The 15,481-nt window shown below is 48.7% G+C and overlaps 3 protein-coding genes across 10 annotated transcripts; 1 reads left to right on the plus strand and 2 right to left on the minus strand.

The window, feature by feature from the left end:
* Positions 1-67: 67 nt before the first annotated feature.
* Positions 68-15,269, minus strand: LOC6507598 (protein draper). 8 transcript variants are annotated; one of them, XM_032454713.2, is made up of 12 exons: positions 14,654-15,269; positions 8,344-8,591; positions 8,122-8,285; positions 7,925-8,050; positions 4,481-4,727; positions 3,231-4,270; positions 2,522-2,728; positions 1,966-2,466; positions 1,589-1,900; positions 1,365-1,508; positions 1,240-1,272; positions 68-1,119 (listed from the first exon to the last, which is right to left on the minus strand). In XM_032454713.2, exons 2-12 carry the CDS (start codon positions 8,445-8,447, stop codon positions 863-865), a joined length of 3,135 nt encoding a protein of 1,044 aa, XP_032310604.1. In that variant the 5' UTR covers positions 8,448-8,591; positions 14,654-15,269; the 3' UTR covers positions 68-862. The 8 variants fall into 8 exon arrangements, with proteins under 8 accessions (XP_032310604.1, XP_001955976.2, XP_044570766.1 ...); XM_001955940.4 differs by having other exon boundaries at positions 1,365-1,511; positions 14,654-15,268; XM_044714831.1 differs by lacking the exon at positions 1,240-1,272 and having other exon boundaries at positions 14,654-15,268.
* Positions 5,216-7,916, minus strand: LOC6507597. The gene has a single exon (XM_001955939.4). The coding sequence runs from the start codon at positions 7,610-7,612 to the stop codon at positions 5,285-5,287; it is 2,328 nt and encodes a 775-aa protein (XP_001955975.1). The 5' UTR covers positions 7,613-7,916; the 3' UTR covers positions 5,216-5,284.
* On the plus strand, positions 8,847-10,348 carry LOC6507457. The gene has a single exon (XM_001955937.4). The coding sequence runs from the start codon at positions 9,042-9,044 to the stop codon at positions 10,062-10,064; it is 1,023 nt and encodes a 340-aa protein (XP_001955973.1). The 5' UTR covers positions 8,847-9,041; the 3' UTR covers positions 10,065-10,348.
* Positions 15,270-15,481: the final 212 nt, after the last annotated feature.

Here is a 15,481-nt window from a genome sequence, read left to right on the forward strand (position 1 = left end):
TTTAGTTTAATTTAGTTTAGTTTTAAATTATTTTCGCGTAATCTTTTGTTCAGAATTCAGACCACAATTAAAATTTTTAATTTATTTTTCATCATCTATGAAATGAGCATAAGATTGTATACAAATTATAACATACATAGTTTTAGAGGAAGAGGTTTTTCTTTAAAGGGTTGACACGAAAGATTCCAATATTTGAGCTACTCTTTAACATTTTATCTAAAAATATCAGAATTTGGCCAATTCGTATTACAGATATCGATAACATTGAATAAATGAATTAGTTATGCAGTTGCTTTTAAAATTTTTCTACAAATATATGTGGCTCATTTTAAATATAAATACGTTTTGCTTAATATCCTATTGATATCATTTGTATATGCATAGTTCCTTTAAAAATTATTGCAACCTTTTCATCAAAACGAGCTCCTCTAGGAGATGCTCCCATATAATTTTAACAGGAAGAGGTGTATATATATATTTAGGTACTTAATTAAATATCGTTTTCCTTAGGGTGTTAGTCCAAGCTGACAATAGATCAAATGAGCATGCTTTTTGTTAAAAATGTAAAGACCAAATGAAACAGACATTTACAAAAATAGGGACTTGGTTGGTATCGACTTAAAGTAATAATTTACAAATTCTTGAGCAGATATCCATCTGGGCAAAGTAAAACTTGGGTGCGTGACAAATGCTGCACAGAATGACATTACTTACGTTTAAACTAAAACTCTAGATATAAATTAGACTAAATCGCGACATACGAGAGACACATTAAAATATCAATTTTACATTATTTTTCCCCGGTTCGATCTTCAGTTTTCGTTCGATACCTAAACTATTGCATGGCTGCCATGTAGCCAGCTTATTTTCGAAACTCCGGACTGGAACTGGGCGACGCCGTCGATACGTTGTCCAGATTGGAGTTCGTATTATCGAAGCTTTCTTGTTGGGGCTCCGGCTCAGTCGGAGGGTCAGGCTTGCTGAGAAGGACAGTCATGTTCTTCACATTGCTTGGCTTCTCCTCGTCCTGGTTTATGTTCAGCATGGCATCGTTCATGCGATGGTAGTGCGGCTTCTGGGAAGTGCTGGGGCGCGAGTAGTCCAGATGATCGTATTCGTCTAGGAAAATGAAAAAGCAGAGTTATTATCAGATTGCCGAATGAATATCAACTCTCAACATTGGACAAGTATGGCAAAAATGACAGAGCACAACATGAATGACTCTTGAACGCAGCTTACCCTCGGGAAACAAAATCTTGCTATAAATTTTCACTGATATATGCCGAAATGTGTGCAAATGCGGAGTATACATAGTTAGTTATGAAAATTCTATGGTGGCAAACGTATAGCTGACTGAGACTTACCAGGATCCTTGTAGCCTTCTTTGTGTTTTATCTCGTCGTAGACATGCTCTTCTTTCAAGGACTCGTTGTACACAATCGGGTTAGTCAGATCAGCGTTCAAGTTCTTGCGGAGGAGCTCATGATTGTAATTTATCGAATAGCTGCCTACTGAAAGTATACAAATTTCCCATTAGAAGTCACATAGTTCCTAAAATAATATGGATTAAAAGATCGATTCCGTGTACCTCTTCCACTAGCGTTGGAATCATCGCCGGCATAGTCTGTGCTCATGGTGCTGCGCTGGTCGAAGTTGTTCATCTTGGAGCGCATATTGTTGGGTAGGAGCCGCGTCTCCGCCTGCATACCGTAGACGGGATTGTCAAAGTTGTGGTTAGCCGGTGGCCAGCCGGGGGTGTTCGCGTCGTGGGTGTAGTGGACGTGGGCAATCTCAGTCTTGAGATTGGACACTCGTCGGCGGTAGTACAAGAACACGGCGAAGATGATGCAGGCAAACAGGGTGAGCAAAACCAAAGTCAAAGCAACGCTGGCGCGGCTAGCTGCAATTTCAGATAATGGAAAGGTAAGGATATATTTACACCGGAAGTCTCCATCCAGGACTTACAATCATCGCTATGATCAGCGATCCGTTGGGAGGCAATCAGTTCGTCGCAGTTCTCCCCTGTGTAGCCGCTTCGGCAGACACAGCCGTGGGCAGCATGGCACTGGAAGTTAGCCGAGGGACAGGCGCAGGCATTCATGCAGTGCTCGCCGTAGAAGCCCTCCGGACAGACCTCCTCGCACCGTGTCCCAGTCCAGCCTGTTTCGCAGATGCACATGCCGTCGTTCTTCCGGCACACCTTGTGATGCACGCACCTGCACCTCTGGGCACAGCCCTGGCCGTAAGTGTCCGTCGGACAGGACTCGTTGCAGTTGGCCCCCGTCCAACCAGGCAAGCATTGGCACTGCCCGCTCACGTGGTTGCACTCGCCTCCGTGCTCGCAGTTGCACTTGAGCTTGCAGCCCGGTCCGTAGAGTCCGGCTGGGCAAGGATGCTCGCAGGTGAGACCCAGGTAGCCGGTGCGGCAGAGAATTTCTCCAGTGATGTGGTCGCAGCTCTTGTTTCCTGTGGAATTTAAAGAATTAGATGTTTGCCTTATGATTTTGGAAAGAACACTCACCATGTAGTATCTCCGGACACCTCTCCTTACACTCCATGCCATAAAATCCCTGCGGACATGGCTCGGCGCAGTCGGGGCCTGTCCAGCCCGCCGAGCAAATGCAGTTGCCAGATTCCGGGTCGCAGGAGGAATTGTTCAGACATCTGCAAACTTTATCACAATTTTCACCATAGTAACCGGTCCGACAGTTGGTCTCGCAATGGACGCCTTGGGTTCGAGTTCAATCGGGACAAGAGGAAACAGAAGCCGAAACAGAAACGGAAACACACAGGTGCAATACCAGAAACGCAAATTAAAATTGGTAAACAAACAAAAGTGAAGCATGCTATAAGGATGCATTCCAATATGAAAGAAATGAGCCAGGTGCATTGGTTATTTTTATGAGTTGGTATGGTTAGTAGTTCATATTCCTACAGGACATATTTAAGGGGATATGTGTTTAGCTGTGTCTATATACTCAATAGCAATTGGAAAAATTTGGAAAATGAAATTTACGCAAAAATGTTTCTTTAGTGAACATAAGTTACAAATTAAAAAAAAAGGAATTCTAAAAGCTCTCTAGATGTTTCATAATTCTTTTACTAAGACTGTTTACATTAAAATATCAATTGTTGTAGCTTTGAGTCCCTAAGTCTTTCTTAAATGCAAATCCCATGAATCTTGATGAGGTGAGGGAGATGGTAATGGGATGAAGGTCCCTGAATAGTACCTCCCCAGTCCTGTTTGCACACGCATCGTCCGTTGGTGGCGTCGCAGGCCAGGCTGTTGTTGAAGTCGCAACGGCACTTCTGGCTGCAATCGTGTCCAAACTTTCCGGGATCGCACTTCCGGTCGCACCGTTTGCCCGTCCATCCGGCGGGGCAGGTGCAGGTTCCGTTCTGGGGATTGCAGGCGGCGTTGTTCTGGCAGTCGCACACGCTGGCGCAGTCCTGTCCGAAGTGGTTCAGGTCGCATGGCCTGTCACACTTGATGTTCTTCCACCCGGCCGTGCACAGGCACTGCCCGGTTTCCGACACACACTTCGCTCCGTTCTGGCAGTCGCAGCGCAGGGCGCAATCCTGACCGAAAGTACCCGGCAAGCAGTTTTCCTCACAGGTGGGCCCGCGCCAGCCAGGGGCACACAAGCAGGTTCCGTTCACGGGCGAGCACTTGGCCCCGTTCTTGCAGTTGCACGTCTGCTCACAGTTCAGTCCGAAGCGCAGGAAGGTGCACGGTCGGGTGCACTGGGCACTGCTCCAGCCGATGCTGCACTCGCACTTGCCGGTCTCCGGGTGACACTGATCCGTGTGCTCCATATCACACTCGCAGGTACTATTGCAGTCCGCCCCGAACTTGTCCGACGGGCAAATGCGCTCCTCGCACCGGTCGCCGCGCCAGCCCGGGTTGCAGATGCAGGCTCCGGTGGCTCTGTTGCAGGTGGCGTCGTTGTCGCAGTCGCACTTCTGGGTGCAGTTCAGTCCGTAGGTGTTCAGCTGGCACTCGTCGAAGCAGCGCTCGCCCTGGTATCCCGGCGGGCACTCGCACTGGCCGGTTATGTGGTGGCATGGGGCTCCCTTGTAGCACTCGCAGGACTGCTCGCATCCTGGTCCGTAGGTGCCTACCGGACACTTGTTGGCACACACGTTGCCCGTCCAGCCGGGATTGCACATGCAGGCCCCGGTCTCCGGCTCGCACTTTCCGTCATTCTGGCAGGGGCAGTCTTGCTGGCACTGAGCCCCGTGCTTCCCGTCCGGGCAGTGCATGTCGCATCTAGTTTGAAGCGAAGGATTAGTCGGAGATTGGGGCTTTGAGGGAAATCAAGCATACAGCCCCGGGGTCATAGAAAAGTTCACCGTAGTCGCAAACTAAAAGGTGTGTAAAAATGAAAAATGGAAGGGCATCTACGGGCAACTCTCCATGACCCCTGGCCTCTATGCCATGACCCTTTTGCGTGAAAGAATCATCCTCTCCCGCACTTACAGCGGACCCGTGAAGCCCGGCGCACAGGTGCACTCGCCGGACACGTGGTGACACTTGCCGCCGTTCTCGCAGCGACACTCCTCGGAGCAGTTCGCCCCAAATCGGCCCTCAGGGCACAGCTCGGCGCAGCGAGCTCCGGCAAAGCCCTTGGCGCACTCACACTCGCCGGAGAAGGGCTCGCAGACGGCACCGTTCAGGCAGTCGCACTCCATCGAGCAGTTCCGGCCGTACCTGCCCGGCGGACAATCTGCCGAAGATGACACAAATATTATTAGCAGCGTGCTTTTCACACTTTGCGCATTACAGGATCACAGGACCATTGGCCACGGGAACCACATGGGACAGTTAGTGGCCTGCTCCTTAGGGTTTGCTCTCTTGGTATTTACAATTGTGGTTAGGATTGCATTTATTACTTAATTAGGTGAGGGAGTTCTGCGGTCTGCTTGCACCTAAAGGATTAATCTGGAGTGTTCTGTATGCGTGGGGTGTAGGTGGTGTTTGGTTAAGATAAGGTTTCCAAAGGCAAACAAAAAGGACACCAACTCAAGCTACAAAGCATAATATAAGCAGGATAGCGTACATCTACGAAGACTCTAGAGGTGCAGGTCTTTGGTAGTCCAAAGACTAAATGTCCTTGCAGAAACTATTTGGGTATTAACTAGATAAGTTTAATTTTTCGTTTAATTTCTTAATTACTACTTAACTACTTACTACTTAAAAATATAGACTCTTTCATTCACAGAAATGAATACTTTTATTTGGATTTGGAGGACAACGTTCACAAATGACGGTCTAGGGGAGGCACTAGAATTTTGAGTCTCTTTTCTCTACAAAGTAATTGTACCTATTGCCAGGACCCGGCTGGTAGACATGCTCCCGAAACTGCTCGAGGGTGAAATTGTTGGGATCGAAGCTGAATACACTTGACCTGGGCGACGAGCTCTGGCTTATCTTCTGGGAGGCAGGCTCTTGCACTGTCGCCGCCTTTTCAGTGGAGTTCTGTACAAGAAAAGAGTTCTGCTGGGTTTGGAGCGCAAACACAGTCCAGATATCGTAGTCCGATTCCTCCTTCTCTATCACAGGCACATCCTCCACGGAAACCCGACTGCTCTTCCAGGTCGGATAGTTCTTGAAGCACTCCTTCTGCTGGGCCACGGACTCTTCAATCCGAGTCACAAGCGGATGCCTAAGACTCTTGGCGTGCTCCAGTAGTTCGAGCGTATCCGGAAACTGCGCCGTGTCGCGGACGTAGGTGTTTTCGGTCATGGCTAAGTTCCGTCGGACGATCATGTCTGCCTCGAACTCCTCGTCCTCTTCAAAATTGCATGCCCGGCCGTCAAAGTATATGATATTTGGATTCGTCTCCAGGGCGCAGATCAGTTCCCTCCTCAAGTCGGCGCCTAGGGGTGTCGCTACCATTTCCAGTCTTCGTAGAGGCTTGTGGTTGCGCAGAAGGCGGCAAACCTCTTCCACGAACACCCTCGGGAAACTAAGTCCGATGGCGGATAAATTCAGCTCCTCCACGTGCTCGGTGCCTGTTATGCGCTCGCACAGGTGCTCCAGGGCTCCGCTGCTCAGTCGGTTGTGGGCCAGCCCAAGGTACTGCAGGTTGGAGTCGGTCGTCTTCTGCAGGGCCACTCCGATCGCTGCTACCGACTTCATGTCCAGCTGGTTGTACTCCAGCTCCAGGGCCTTCAGCATAATCTGTCTGTCCAGCAGGATGCCCAAGTAGGGCCCACAGTCGTCGGTCATCTGGTCGTATCCAAGGTCTACCACATGCAGCTGCGGCAGGGCTCGAAGCACCCGGCAGAGGGGATACAACTTGAAGGCATTCAGGTGGCTGTTCCGCAGACGAAAAATTTGCAGGTTCACGAGCTTCGCTAGCCCCTTGGATAGGTGGACCATATCCTTCAGCGAGAACCGTAGGTGGCGCTTGTGATAGCTGGTACCTTCCCCCGGCCCAAGGAACTCCAAGTTCAGCGAAACCAGGTTGACAAAGTGGCCCACGAAACTGAGGTCGATGTGGTGGCAGGTGTCCTCGTCGTAATCGAACTGCTTCAGATATTGCAGATACTTTGTTTTGTTCCGGTGGTCCAGAATTTGGTCCTCGCCGTCATCTGGTTCGGGTTCCACAGTGATGTCAAAGACGCCTCTGACAGGTTTGGGGCGCCGCCTCCTCTTTGGCGGTGGTTCTGGCTCTCTCTTCAGCAGATTTACGCGGCGCTGCTTGCGCTGCTCATGCTCCGCCTCCTGGGCCATCTTTAACTCTCGCAGCTTCTGACGAGCCGCATTCCGATCTCGGCGCGCCTCCCTCCTCTCCATGTCGGATGTGGACTCGTCGGAGTCGGCGAATTCCGCTGACACTTTGAAGGCAATAAGGGTGTTGTCCCTGACGAATGTCTTCTTGAGAGGCTCGGTCTCCTGCTCCTGCTCCTCTTCGCCCTCATCGCTCCTGGACTTAGGGGTGCTGAGTTCGTCACTGGAGACCTCTATGCCATCAGACACCTCCGAACTCACTTCCGGCTCAGTGTCGCTAGAGTGCCTCTCCAGCCTCCGAAACGAGAACTCAGAGAGAGACTGCAGGTGCCGGATGTCCATGCAGCGCACATAGTCCCGTATCAGCTCCGCGAGCTCAGACATCTCCTTTTCTGGCCACAAAGATGCCGGGCATGCTTCCACCAGCTCCACGTACTTGATGCTCATGCCCTTGCCGCGCCAGTCGTAATCGTCCAGGCCTTTTAGCGACAGACACTGCTCGCTGCTCTTGGCCAGCACTACTCGCTTCCAGAAGCGCGCATCCTCCACGAAGTAGCATTCTCGCAGTGGCAGGTTCACGTCAATGGAGTCGTAGTGGATGCGCATCCAGAGGGGATTGAGGCGAACGGGATCGACGATGTGCATAGTGCCGCGCTTGGCCAACGCTCGCACGCACAAATCCGCCAGAGTGCCCACGCGCTCGTGCTCGATAAAGGCCTCCGAAAAGGTGTCCCTGTTCCGCTCGCTCTGCATCTGCCGGAAGCTGTCTTCCGGCGGCCTGTAAAGATCGTACACTGCCCTGAGCAGGGGATCGTTGGGTATTCCAAAGGTGGGGAGGCCCACGGGCAGTCCATTGTCGTTGTCCTCCAAGTCCATTTTGTGTTAATGGTAAGATGCAGTGTTTTTAGTGTTTTTGGTTTTTTTTGTTTTTTTTTTGGGTTTTAAGCAGTTTTACTGTGTCATTAACTACACCTTACTTTTAGATACTGAGTTACTAAGTAAAGTTATAGTTCCCCCTAATGAGTATTCTGCAAGGACATGGAACATTTAAGGCATTAAACAGGACGATTTTAACGGGCAGGAGAGTGCCAGTCTCCTAACCACAAGGCGGTCCATTGTACAAGTGGCAACAAAGAACATTTAGGCACGAAAACAAGTTCGAGGGTTAATGGGGAACAACTGACGTACTTATGTCACAGGCGGGTCCTCCGTAGCCATGGTCGCACTTGCACTTCTCGGGGGCGATGCATCTGCCGTGCTCGCAGGGCTCCGAGCAGTGCGGCACGCACTCTCCGTTACTGGCGACGTAGCCATCTGAAAGGAGGCACAATGTTTAGAAAAATGTCCACTGTTCCACCATGAGGAGTAAGGACACAAGCACCCACCACAACAGTCCTTCACAACGCGGGTCTTTGTTATTATCTTCGACCGCTTGACGACCCTGTCCTTGAGCCGATAAGTGGAGCACCGTGGCGGAATGGCCATGCACCAGGTCGAGCCGCGCTCCTGGTAGGACTGCAGCTCCGTGTAAACCACCTCCACAGGATAGCTATGGTCAAATTGAAATACGGGTTTAGTCACAGTCGCAACTGGTATTTCAGACTCACTTTTCTCGCTTGTTGCAGATATTGGGCCCATCCAGTTTCCGCAGCTCCGCCTGAGCCACAGCCAGCTGGACTAGGCAGGCGACGAGGAGTAGCCGCATCATCATGGCAGTGTGTTCTCCAGACCCTGGACTGGTACTTCTCTGAGTGATATGCTGCCTCTGCTCCTCGGATCACATTGAACTAACAGTGGCTGTCGGCAGGCTGATGTCCGGGGCAGTGACTCAAAGGCGTGATTATTACGGGCAGCACTGGAACAAAGGAAAAATTATTGCATTAATCAGGCTGGGCTTGGCTTTAATCTGCATTGTGTTTGCACTGTGAATAAACCCATGGCTCGAGAGTGGCGACTGGCAGTATCTTTTAAAAAGATTGGTTCCATAATGGAAACAGAGACAGTATTTCGCCCAAACCATTCCAAGATGGCTAGAACCATTCGATCTAGAATCTATAAAGCTCCAAGTACCCTATCGCAGTAGGATTTTCCCGCTCAGATTATTCGAGCACGTCAAATCTCAAGCTAGCACTGTCAGAACGTAGATAAATTTCAACACAGCCAGAAATTGAAAGCAGCTCCATAAGTACCCGGGAATCTACCGATCCCGAAAGAGCGGTTACCTCAAAATTTAGCCAGATCCAATCCCCTACAGCAGCAGAGCAGCAGGAGCAGCAAGAGATCGCGATTCGGAAAGTGAGTAGCCATGCACAAGCATCGTTCGCCCTTCACAGCCGGCCCGGGAGGATTTGGCGCCGGTGCTTATAACTTCAACGGGCCGCAGTACGGCGACACCGGGGGCTTCGGTCCGGGGGCGGATGGCCTCAACGGGATGCCCTACCTGGCCCACACGCCCACCAAGCCCCTAATGCGCTCGATCAGTCGCCAGCGCTCCCTCGCCGAGGAGGCGGGCCTGGAGTCCCTGCCGCCGCCCCTGATAATGGCCCAGCGCATACTGGCAGGCGGAGCCGGCGGAGTGGCTCTTGGTGGCGGCAGCAGCAGCGGAGGCAGTGTCGGAGGCAGCGGTATGCAGCGGGGATCTCCCGGCTCCAGCTACTACGGGCCGTACGAGGGCGATGTGTCAATGCTATCCTTGTTGGAGGACAGCCCCAAGGGGCCGCCGCCCCTCGCGGGAATGGGCCTCAATCCGCACATGAATCTGAACCTGAATCTGAACAAGAGTGCGAATCAAAAGGATGCTCAGCAGCAGAAGAAGGCAGCTGCACAGCCTTCATTGGCCGATACCGACTCCGAGAGCGATCTGTGCATGCAACTGAAGGACGTCGCCGGGCCTGGGAAGTCCTCCCGCTGGCAGCGCGCCTTCGGCTGCCTGATGGCCGCTCTCCCGGAGCAGCGGCGGCATCGCTGGGAGGTGGTCCTCCGGCGCTGTGGCCAGAGTGTGATGGCCAAGCACCTGCTGATGGTGCTGCAACTACTAGCCTTGATTGTCGGAGCCGGCCTGGGCCAGGCGGGGCGATTGGTTAGGATGTTCGGCGGCGTCCGGTTCCGGCTCTGGCGCACCAAGTTCCAGCTGCGCAGCACCATGCGTCACTTCTTGTGGCGCCTCACCAACGCCAAGGGCAACGACACGGTCATCTTCCTCATCGTGGTGCTGGCCACGCCCTGGCTCTTCCTCATCAGCCTAGTGGGGTTCGGCATATCGCTCCTCTTCTCGATGAGAACGGGCCTGGTGGAGTGCATCCGTCAGCTGCGCCTGCGCCTCTTTTAGGTCCCTAAATCAAATCAACACGTCGCGGCGAGGAAGGGCGCCAAAGGACAGCAGCAACAGGACAGGCGCCCTTCCCACACACACATGCCATCAGCTCATACCAGATGAGCTCCGAAACAGACGCATTCCAGCAATGCCACTCGCCCCTTCCATGAAAAAACTTTCGCCAGGACACACGAGCAGGACATTCCCGAAACAGAACCAGTCTAGCTATGCACCAGTGACACGGAACATCTAGTATATTTTGTGTTGCAGCAACCAATAAACCGCAGAAATGTGCGAAACAGGTTTTGTTTGGAAGAGCTCTCCGAATAGCTTAATTATTCCCCCGAAGAGTCTGCTGAGAGGTGTTTCATATTAATGGCATAAATGAGCTGGAACATATTTCACTCATCGCTCATCACTCGGCCATTATATTCTTTATTTGTTTTACCATTTACTGAGCACGATAAGTATGCAGAAAAACAAAAGCACTTCCGCTGGATCATCCCCTCCGAACAAAGATTGTGGCGCATTACTGAACCATTTTCATTTCACTTTCCATTCCTACAAGAGAGTGGGTGGAAGTGGGTTAGAGGGCCGTCCCTTAGGAAATATCCTTCAATTTCTTTCAATATCTAATTCTTAATGTTTTGAGTCTGTAGCTCAAACAGAGTCGGGTTTCAAAAGAAGTTGCCAGTAATGCAGACAATGATATCCAAGTTACAGAATATCAATAGAAACCGGGTCAAGTCTACGTGGGAATTGGGACAAGACCTGCTGGATTGCAAGGCGGAATTCGGAGTGACCCCTGGGGAATCAAGTTATATTGCGGAAGGTGGAACAATGCACCGATTTCATAATAATTGATTCGTAATGGCTTTGATATGACATACACAGTATATTTTAGACCACTTTCATTGAACAAAGAGAGCCCTTTCTTTGCCAGTCTATCATTACCAACTGGCATGAAGCACTGCCCAGGTACGGGATCCACCTGAAATACCTACAATTAGGGCTGAAGTTGTCGTGATCCAATACATCCACGGTAATTGTGGGCTTGGCGGAAATACGTCGCAGGCGGAATGTTTTGAAAGGCTGTCCAGCGTGAAATCTGATTCACCCAACAGCACGGCATGGACTCCATCACCGCCCTCCTCTAAATCCGGCTCTAGTATAGTCCCGAATCGGTTCACTGTCAAGGTTGCCTAATGCAGAACTCGCGTGCTGACCTGCGGCAGTTTCTACCGCAGACCGTGGGTAGGTATTGGGAGAAAACCCTAAAATTAAAATGTCAATAACTCATAACGGAGATATCCCATCCACTTTGGCAACACGGACAGGCACAACACATGGAACCGTCCCCTCAGATTGTCGGATAGAAGATTCTTATCAAGGCGATAAGAATTAACAAATACAGGCGCTGGGGTTCACTGATATTTGTTCATTTGGCTCTGAATTTAGTGACTAATTCAGAGTCCCTCCGACCAGAGTCCCCCAAACGGAAGATGCGTAATTCGGTCATGGACATTAAATAATAGAGCGTACTATTCTACAAACAATTGTAATATGCAGTGGCTATGGGTCGGATTGGGGATCCGTACTAACAATTTATATAATTTGATCAACCAGAACATATTTATAATGTGGGTACTGTATACTTGTCCAATTAGGAGCGAACTTTTCCGCATACACCATATAGATCCGCGGAGTGCATATCCATATTATGTGCATATCCATGAGAACAAGTTCGCATTCGCAGTTCACTTGTTTACATTCCCTTCGCTCGCCGCTTTAATGAACTAAATGAAAATGTACATGAGTCATGGCAGGGAACTCTATGATTGTACATACTGTGTATAGTGTAGTACATAGTATATCCATCCCCGGAGATGTGTGCGTAGTGAGCGTGATTTTTCAATGGAAAACCTGCCCGGCAAACTACACATTCGATCGGCTCTATCGAGTCCATTCATTGAACAGCATCTGGCCTGCCTGAATCATTATGGAGTTCAGTCACGTTTGGTTATTTTAGCGGAGCTTTACTCCGACTTTTACTAAGACTGCTAGGGCCCTGCCCTAACAATACGCTTGTTGCTCCTTGAATCACTCCTGTTTACACGCACTCGGCCCCGAGTTCCTTATCGGAATCGGGTCTTACACAAATATAAACAGAGAATAAAACCGAAGAAGGGCCCCTTTTGATTGGGCAGTTATGAGCTGAAAGTTTACCAAACATCGGGCCAATAAATACAAACACCTGTCCCAGACACTCGGCAAATAAGTTGGAATCTATTTCCGCTGCCCGTCTACGTGTCGGTGTGACTATTGGGTGCTTGTCTTACATCGGTTCGTAGATACTTATATATTTATATGACTAATCCCATGGGGACTTTGCGTGTATTCTGCTTTAGAACTCATGATGGAAAATGAGGCAAATTGGCCTCAAGTGGAAGACATTTTTGGATAGGAATATATAGCTTCCAGAATATATCTCTTAAAAAGCACACGCAGTATCTGGAGTATACATTTTAAAAGACTATTTTAAAGGCACTTGCTCAAGAAGGCTGATGTGTTATTGTGTGGAGGAGGATGTAAACAAGACCAGATATCTCCACTGGACCCATAATGCGCAGCTGAACACTACATTCATGCCTTACATGTCGATAAAGAAGCTCGGCTCCAACTCTAGATAGCGAAATCAAAGTCTAATTCACAGCTCATATAACAAAGTGGAAATGTTTCGCGTCCAGTTGGCACTTCAGCCCCAGACCCGCTGATAAAATAATAATAAACATTTTCACAAAACAATAAACAGTAAAACGGAAAACAAATGGTTTTGGTATGAAAACCAAATGTTCTGGCCGTGAAACACGAGCGAGTGGCTATATAATCGAAAAATTACTCCGAACAAATTTGGCTCCGGAATTAAGTGATTCTAAAAATTCCCAAGGGGTGTGTTTGGCTTTGGCTGTGACTTTGACTCTGGGTCTTGGAGCAAATTAAATCTTTCAGCGAACAGCCTAATGGTAGAATAAGCTCTGAGGCATGGAGCGTTATTGAAAATGATTTAAACCCCAAGTGGGACGAGCACATACAGCGGGCAGGTAAATATGTACATGTGACAAATACAAATTAGCGAATAAATTTGGAGCCACGTCAGCCCGCATTCCGGCTGTAAAGGTGTTTCCACTCCACTCTACTGGCACATGCACATTCGAACACCTACTTGTGTTGGCCAATTAGCAGATGGGGCTCCGATTTCCAACCTTAGCTAACTGGCTTCGAAGCTTTGGAAGCTTCCCAGAAAAGCATGGCACTTTTTAGCGAAATGATAATATGGGGACTCAGCCCACACCTCGCCTCCCAGACGACCGAGAACTTTGCATAATCGCGGCACTTGCAACAATAAGTAGAAAGCAAAGCAATGTCGGATAATGCACCCGCAACAAAAGGTGGACGGGGGAAGACGGCCCCCGGCTTCGTAATGAAACTGTCCGCAGACAGCGTCTGTCACGTAATGGAAACTTTGTCCAGGGCGGACGTCCTGCTAGGCTTGTGAGTACTTCATGTTCCCGGGCAGTCACTCCTTCGCGCTCCTCCCTGAACGCCACCACAGCCGAGTAATTATCAAGACAACAAAGTCGAGCTCTTACTCATGGGAGTCCGGGGGAGCGGTTATCATTAAAGTTTCAACACTTTTTTAATTTGTGCAACGCCTGTGGAATTTACTGCAAGCTGCTACACTTTCCCAAAGCCACTGCAAGTCCTAAAAACGAGCGTCATCATTAATCCACAAATCACGTAGCAAGAGTATGATACTTACTTGTCGAATGTGACTTAGTTGTAGGAACTAAGCAATTAAGGGTTTGTATAAAAACTTTATAATATTGAGGGGGAATCCCCATATTTCAAACAAATCGTATCTAAGTGCCAGTACATAAACATATTGCAAACAAAGTCCCGATTAGCTGATTACAGACAGGAAAACGCTGATAATTCCTCAGTTTTGTGACTGCCGCTCATGTGTGTTTATTTGAAGGGCTGCGGTTACTTAGGATCTTTAGAACTGCAAGATAATATTTGGTCTTGGGTTACTTAGTGCCTGACAATGCCCTGTATCTTTTGTTCCACATTTCAGATACATGTGGTGCACATCTATCTGTGCAGTTCACAAGAACCTTTAATCCGGAGAACAAGATCTATTTCTGATCCAGAACCACGACTGAATTTCTGGCTGTGTAGATACGAGGGCAGCTGGAAGCTTCCGTCGTGTCTGATGATGAAAATAAATGCTGACGATGCGGGTGCCAGGGGTATACTTTTATTCCCCAGTGAAAGAGAATTTCGTCAATTGGCTGGCGATCCGAGACAAACCGAAACGAAAGACGAGAACCGGTTTACTGGGCTGTTCTTGGTCCCAGAGAGCGATCCCAGAAACGCTAATTGATGTGGCCGATGGAGGGGAACAAAGGGAGTGCGAAACTGTAACTTTCGCAAGTGAAAGACAGTGAAAGACTTTTCCAGTTGAAAAGTATCTGAAGCGAGTATCTCCGATACTAAGTATTTACGAGATACTTAGTATACCCCTCTTGGGGCCCACTACTTACCTTGTTTTCCAGCAGCAATATACCAGAAACTGGTTTTGTCCAAACTCAAAACAATGGGTCAGAACGAACTCGAATTAGTCGTTTTTGGGTTTTACTTTCCCAGTGACACCTTTCCTCATGCGGATGGATCTTTTATTGCAGTTTGTTTATATTTTTAAATGCTTACAACATCACTGGATTTCGTTTCAGTGGCTTCCTCAACGCATGCTCCCAAATTTCGCACTCAAACAAGAGAAACCTGCTTTTATTTATTCACTTTATTTTGGCACAATCTTCGGCTGTTCGGCGGAAGTTTAATTATTGCATTATTGCGTGTTTGCAGCACAAATTCAATTAATATTAGCCATCAGAACCCAGCCCAGAGCAACAACAGAACTACACAGTCGCAACAACGCAATTCTAGAGCCCGATTGCACTTCAATTATTTTGGACTCCGGCGCTAAATTGGGTCCACCGATTCGCAGCACGGCAATTTACTATTTATTTAATCCGCATACGCACACGCCCGCAGTCCAGTGCGGGTTGATTTACTTAGTTAATTTAACAAAAATCGGATGGATAGTTGCATCCAGTCAGGGTGACCGCTTGTGGTACTGTAAATACTTTTCGGTATTTTCCCACCTCAAATTTAGGTAACAGTATTTTTGTACTTCATGGTATATACCACCATTTATCCAACTGGTATATATCGGCTCCACAGAAATACCACAAGATACCAATTTAGTGAAATACCATTATTTTTTTAAATTCTGTTCTTTAAAATTCTAAATTTCTTCTGTTCTAAGATGCTTTTATGATAAAATGAAAATTATTACAAAAAATAAATAA

Source organism: Drosophila ananassae, chromosome 2R, assembly GCF_017639315.1.
Source record: "Drosophila ananassae strain 14024-0371.13 chromosome 2R, ASM1763931v2, whole genome shotgun sequence".
Lineage (NCBI taxonomy): Eukaryota > Metazoa > Arthropoda > Insecta > Diptera > Drosophilidae > Drosophila > Drosophila ananassae.

What these genes read in the sequence shown, in the direction of transcription:
- LOC6507457 (XM_001955937.4), top strand. Translation starts at nt 9,042, where the DNA reads ATGCACAAGCATCGTTCGCCCTTCACAGCCGGCCCGGGAGGATTTGGC.
- LOC6507598 (XM_001955940.4), bottom strand. Translation starts at nt 8,447, where the DNA reads ATGATGATGCGGCTACTCCTCGTCGCCTGCCTAGTCCAGCTGGCTGTG. An exon ending in CCGGGCTTCACGGGTCCGCT is followed by an intron (nt 4,271 to 4,480) that starts GTAAGTGCGGGA and finishes GCTTCAAACTAG; the next exon opens with ATGCGACATGCACTGCCCGG. An exon ending in GTGTCCGGAGATACTACATG is followed by an intron (nt 2,467 to 2,521) that starts GTGAGTGTTCTT and finishes TAAATTCCACAG; the next exon opens with GAAACAAGAGCTGCGACCAC.
- LOC6507597 (XM_001955939.4), bottom strand. Translation starts at nt 7,612, where the DNA reads ATGGACTTGGAGGACAACGACAATGGACTGCCCGTGGGCCTCCCCACC.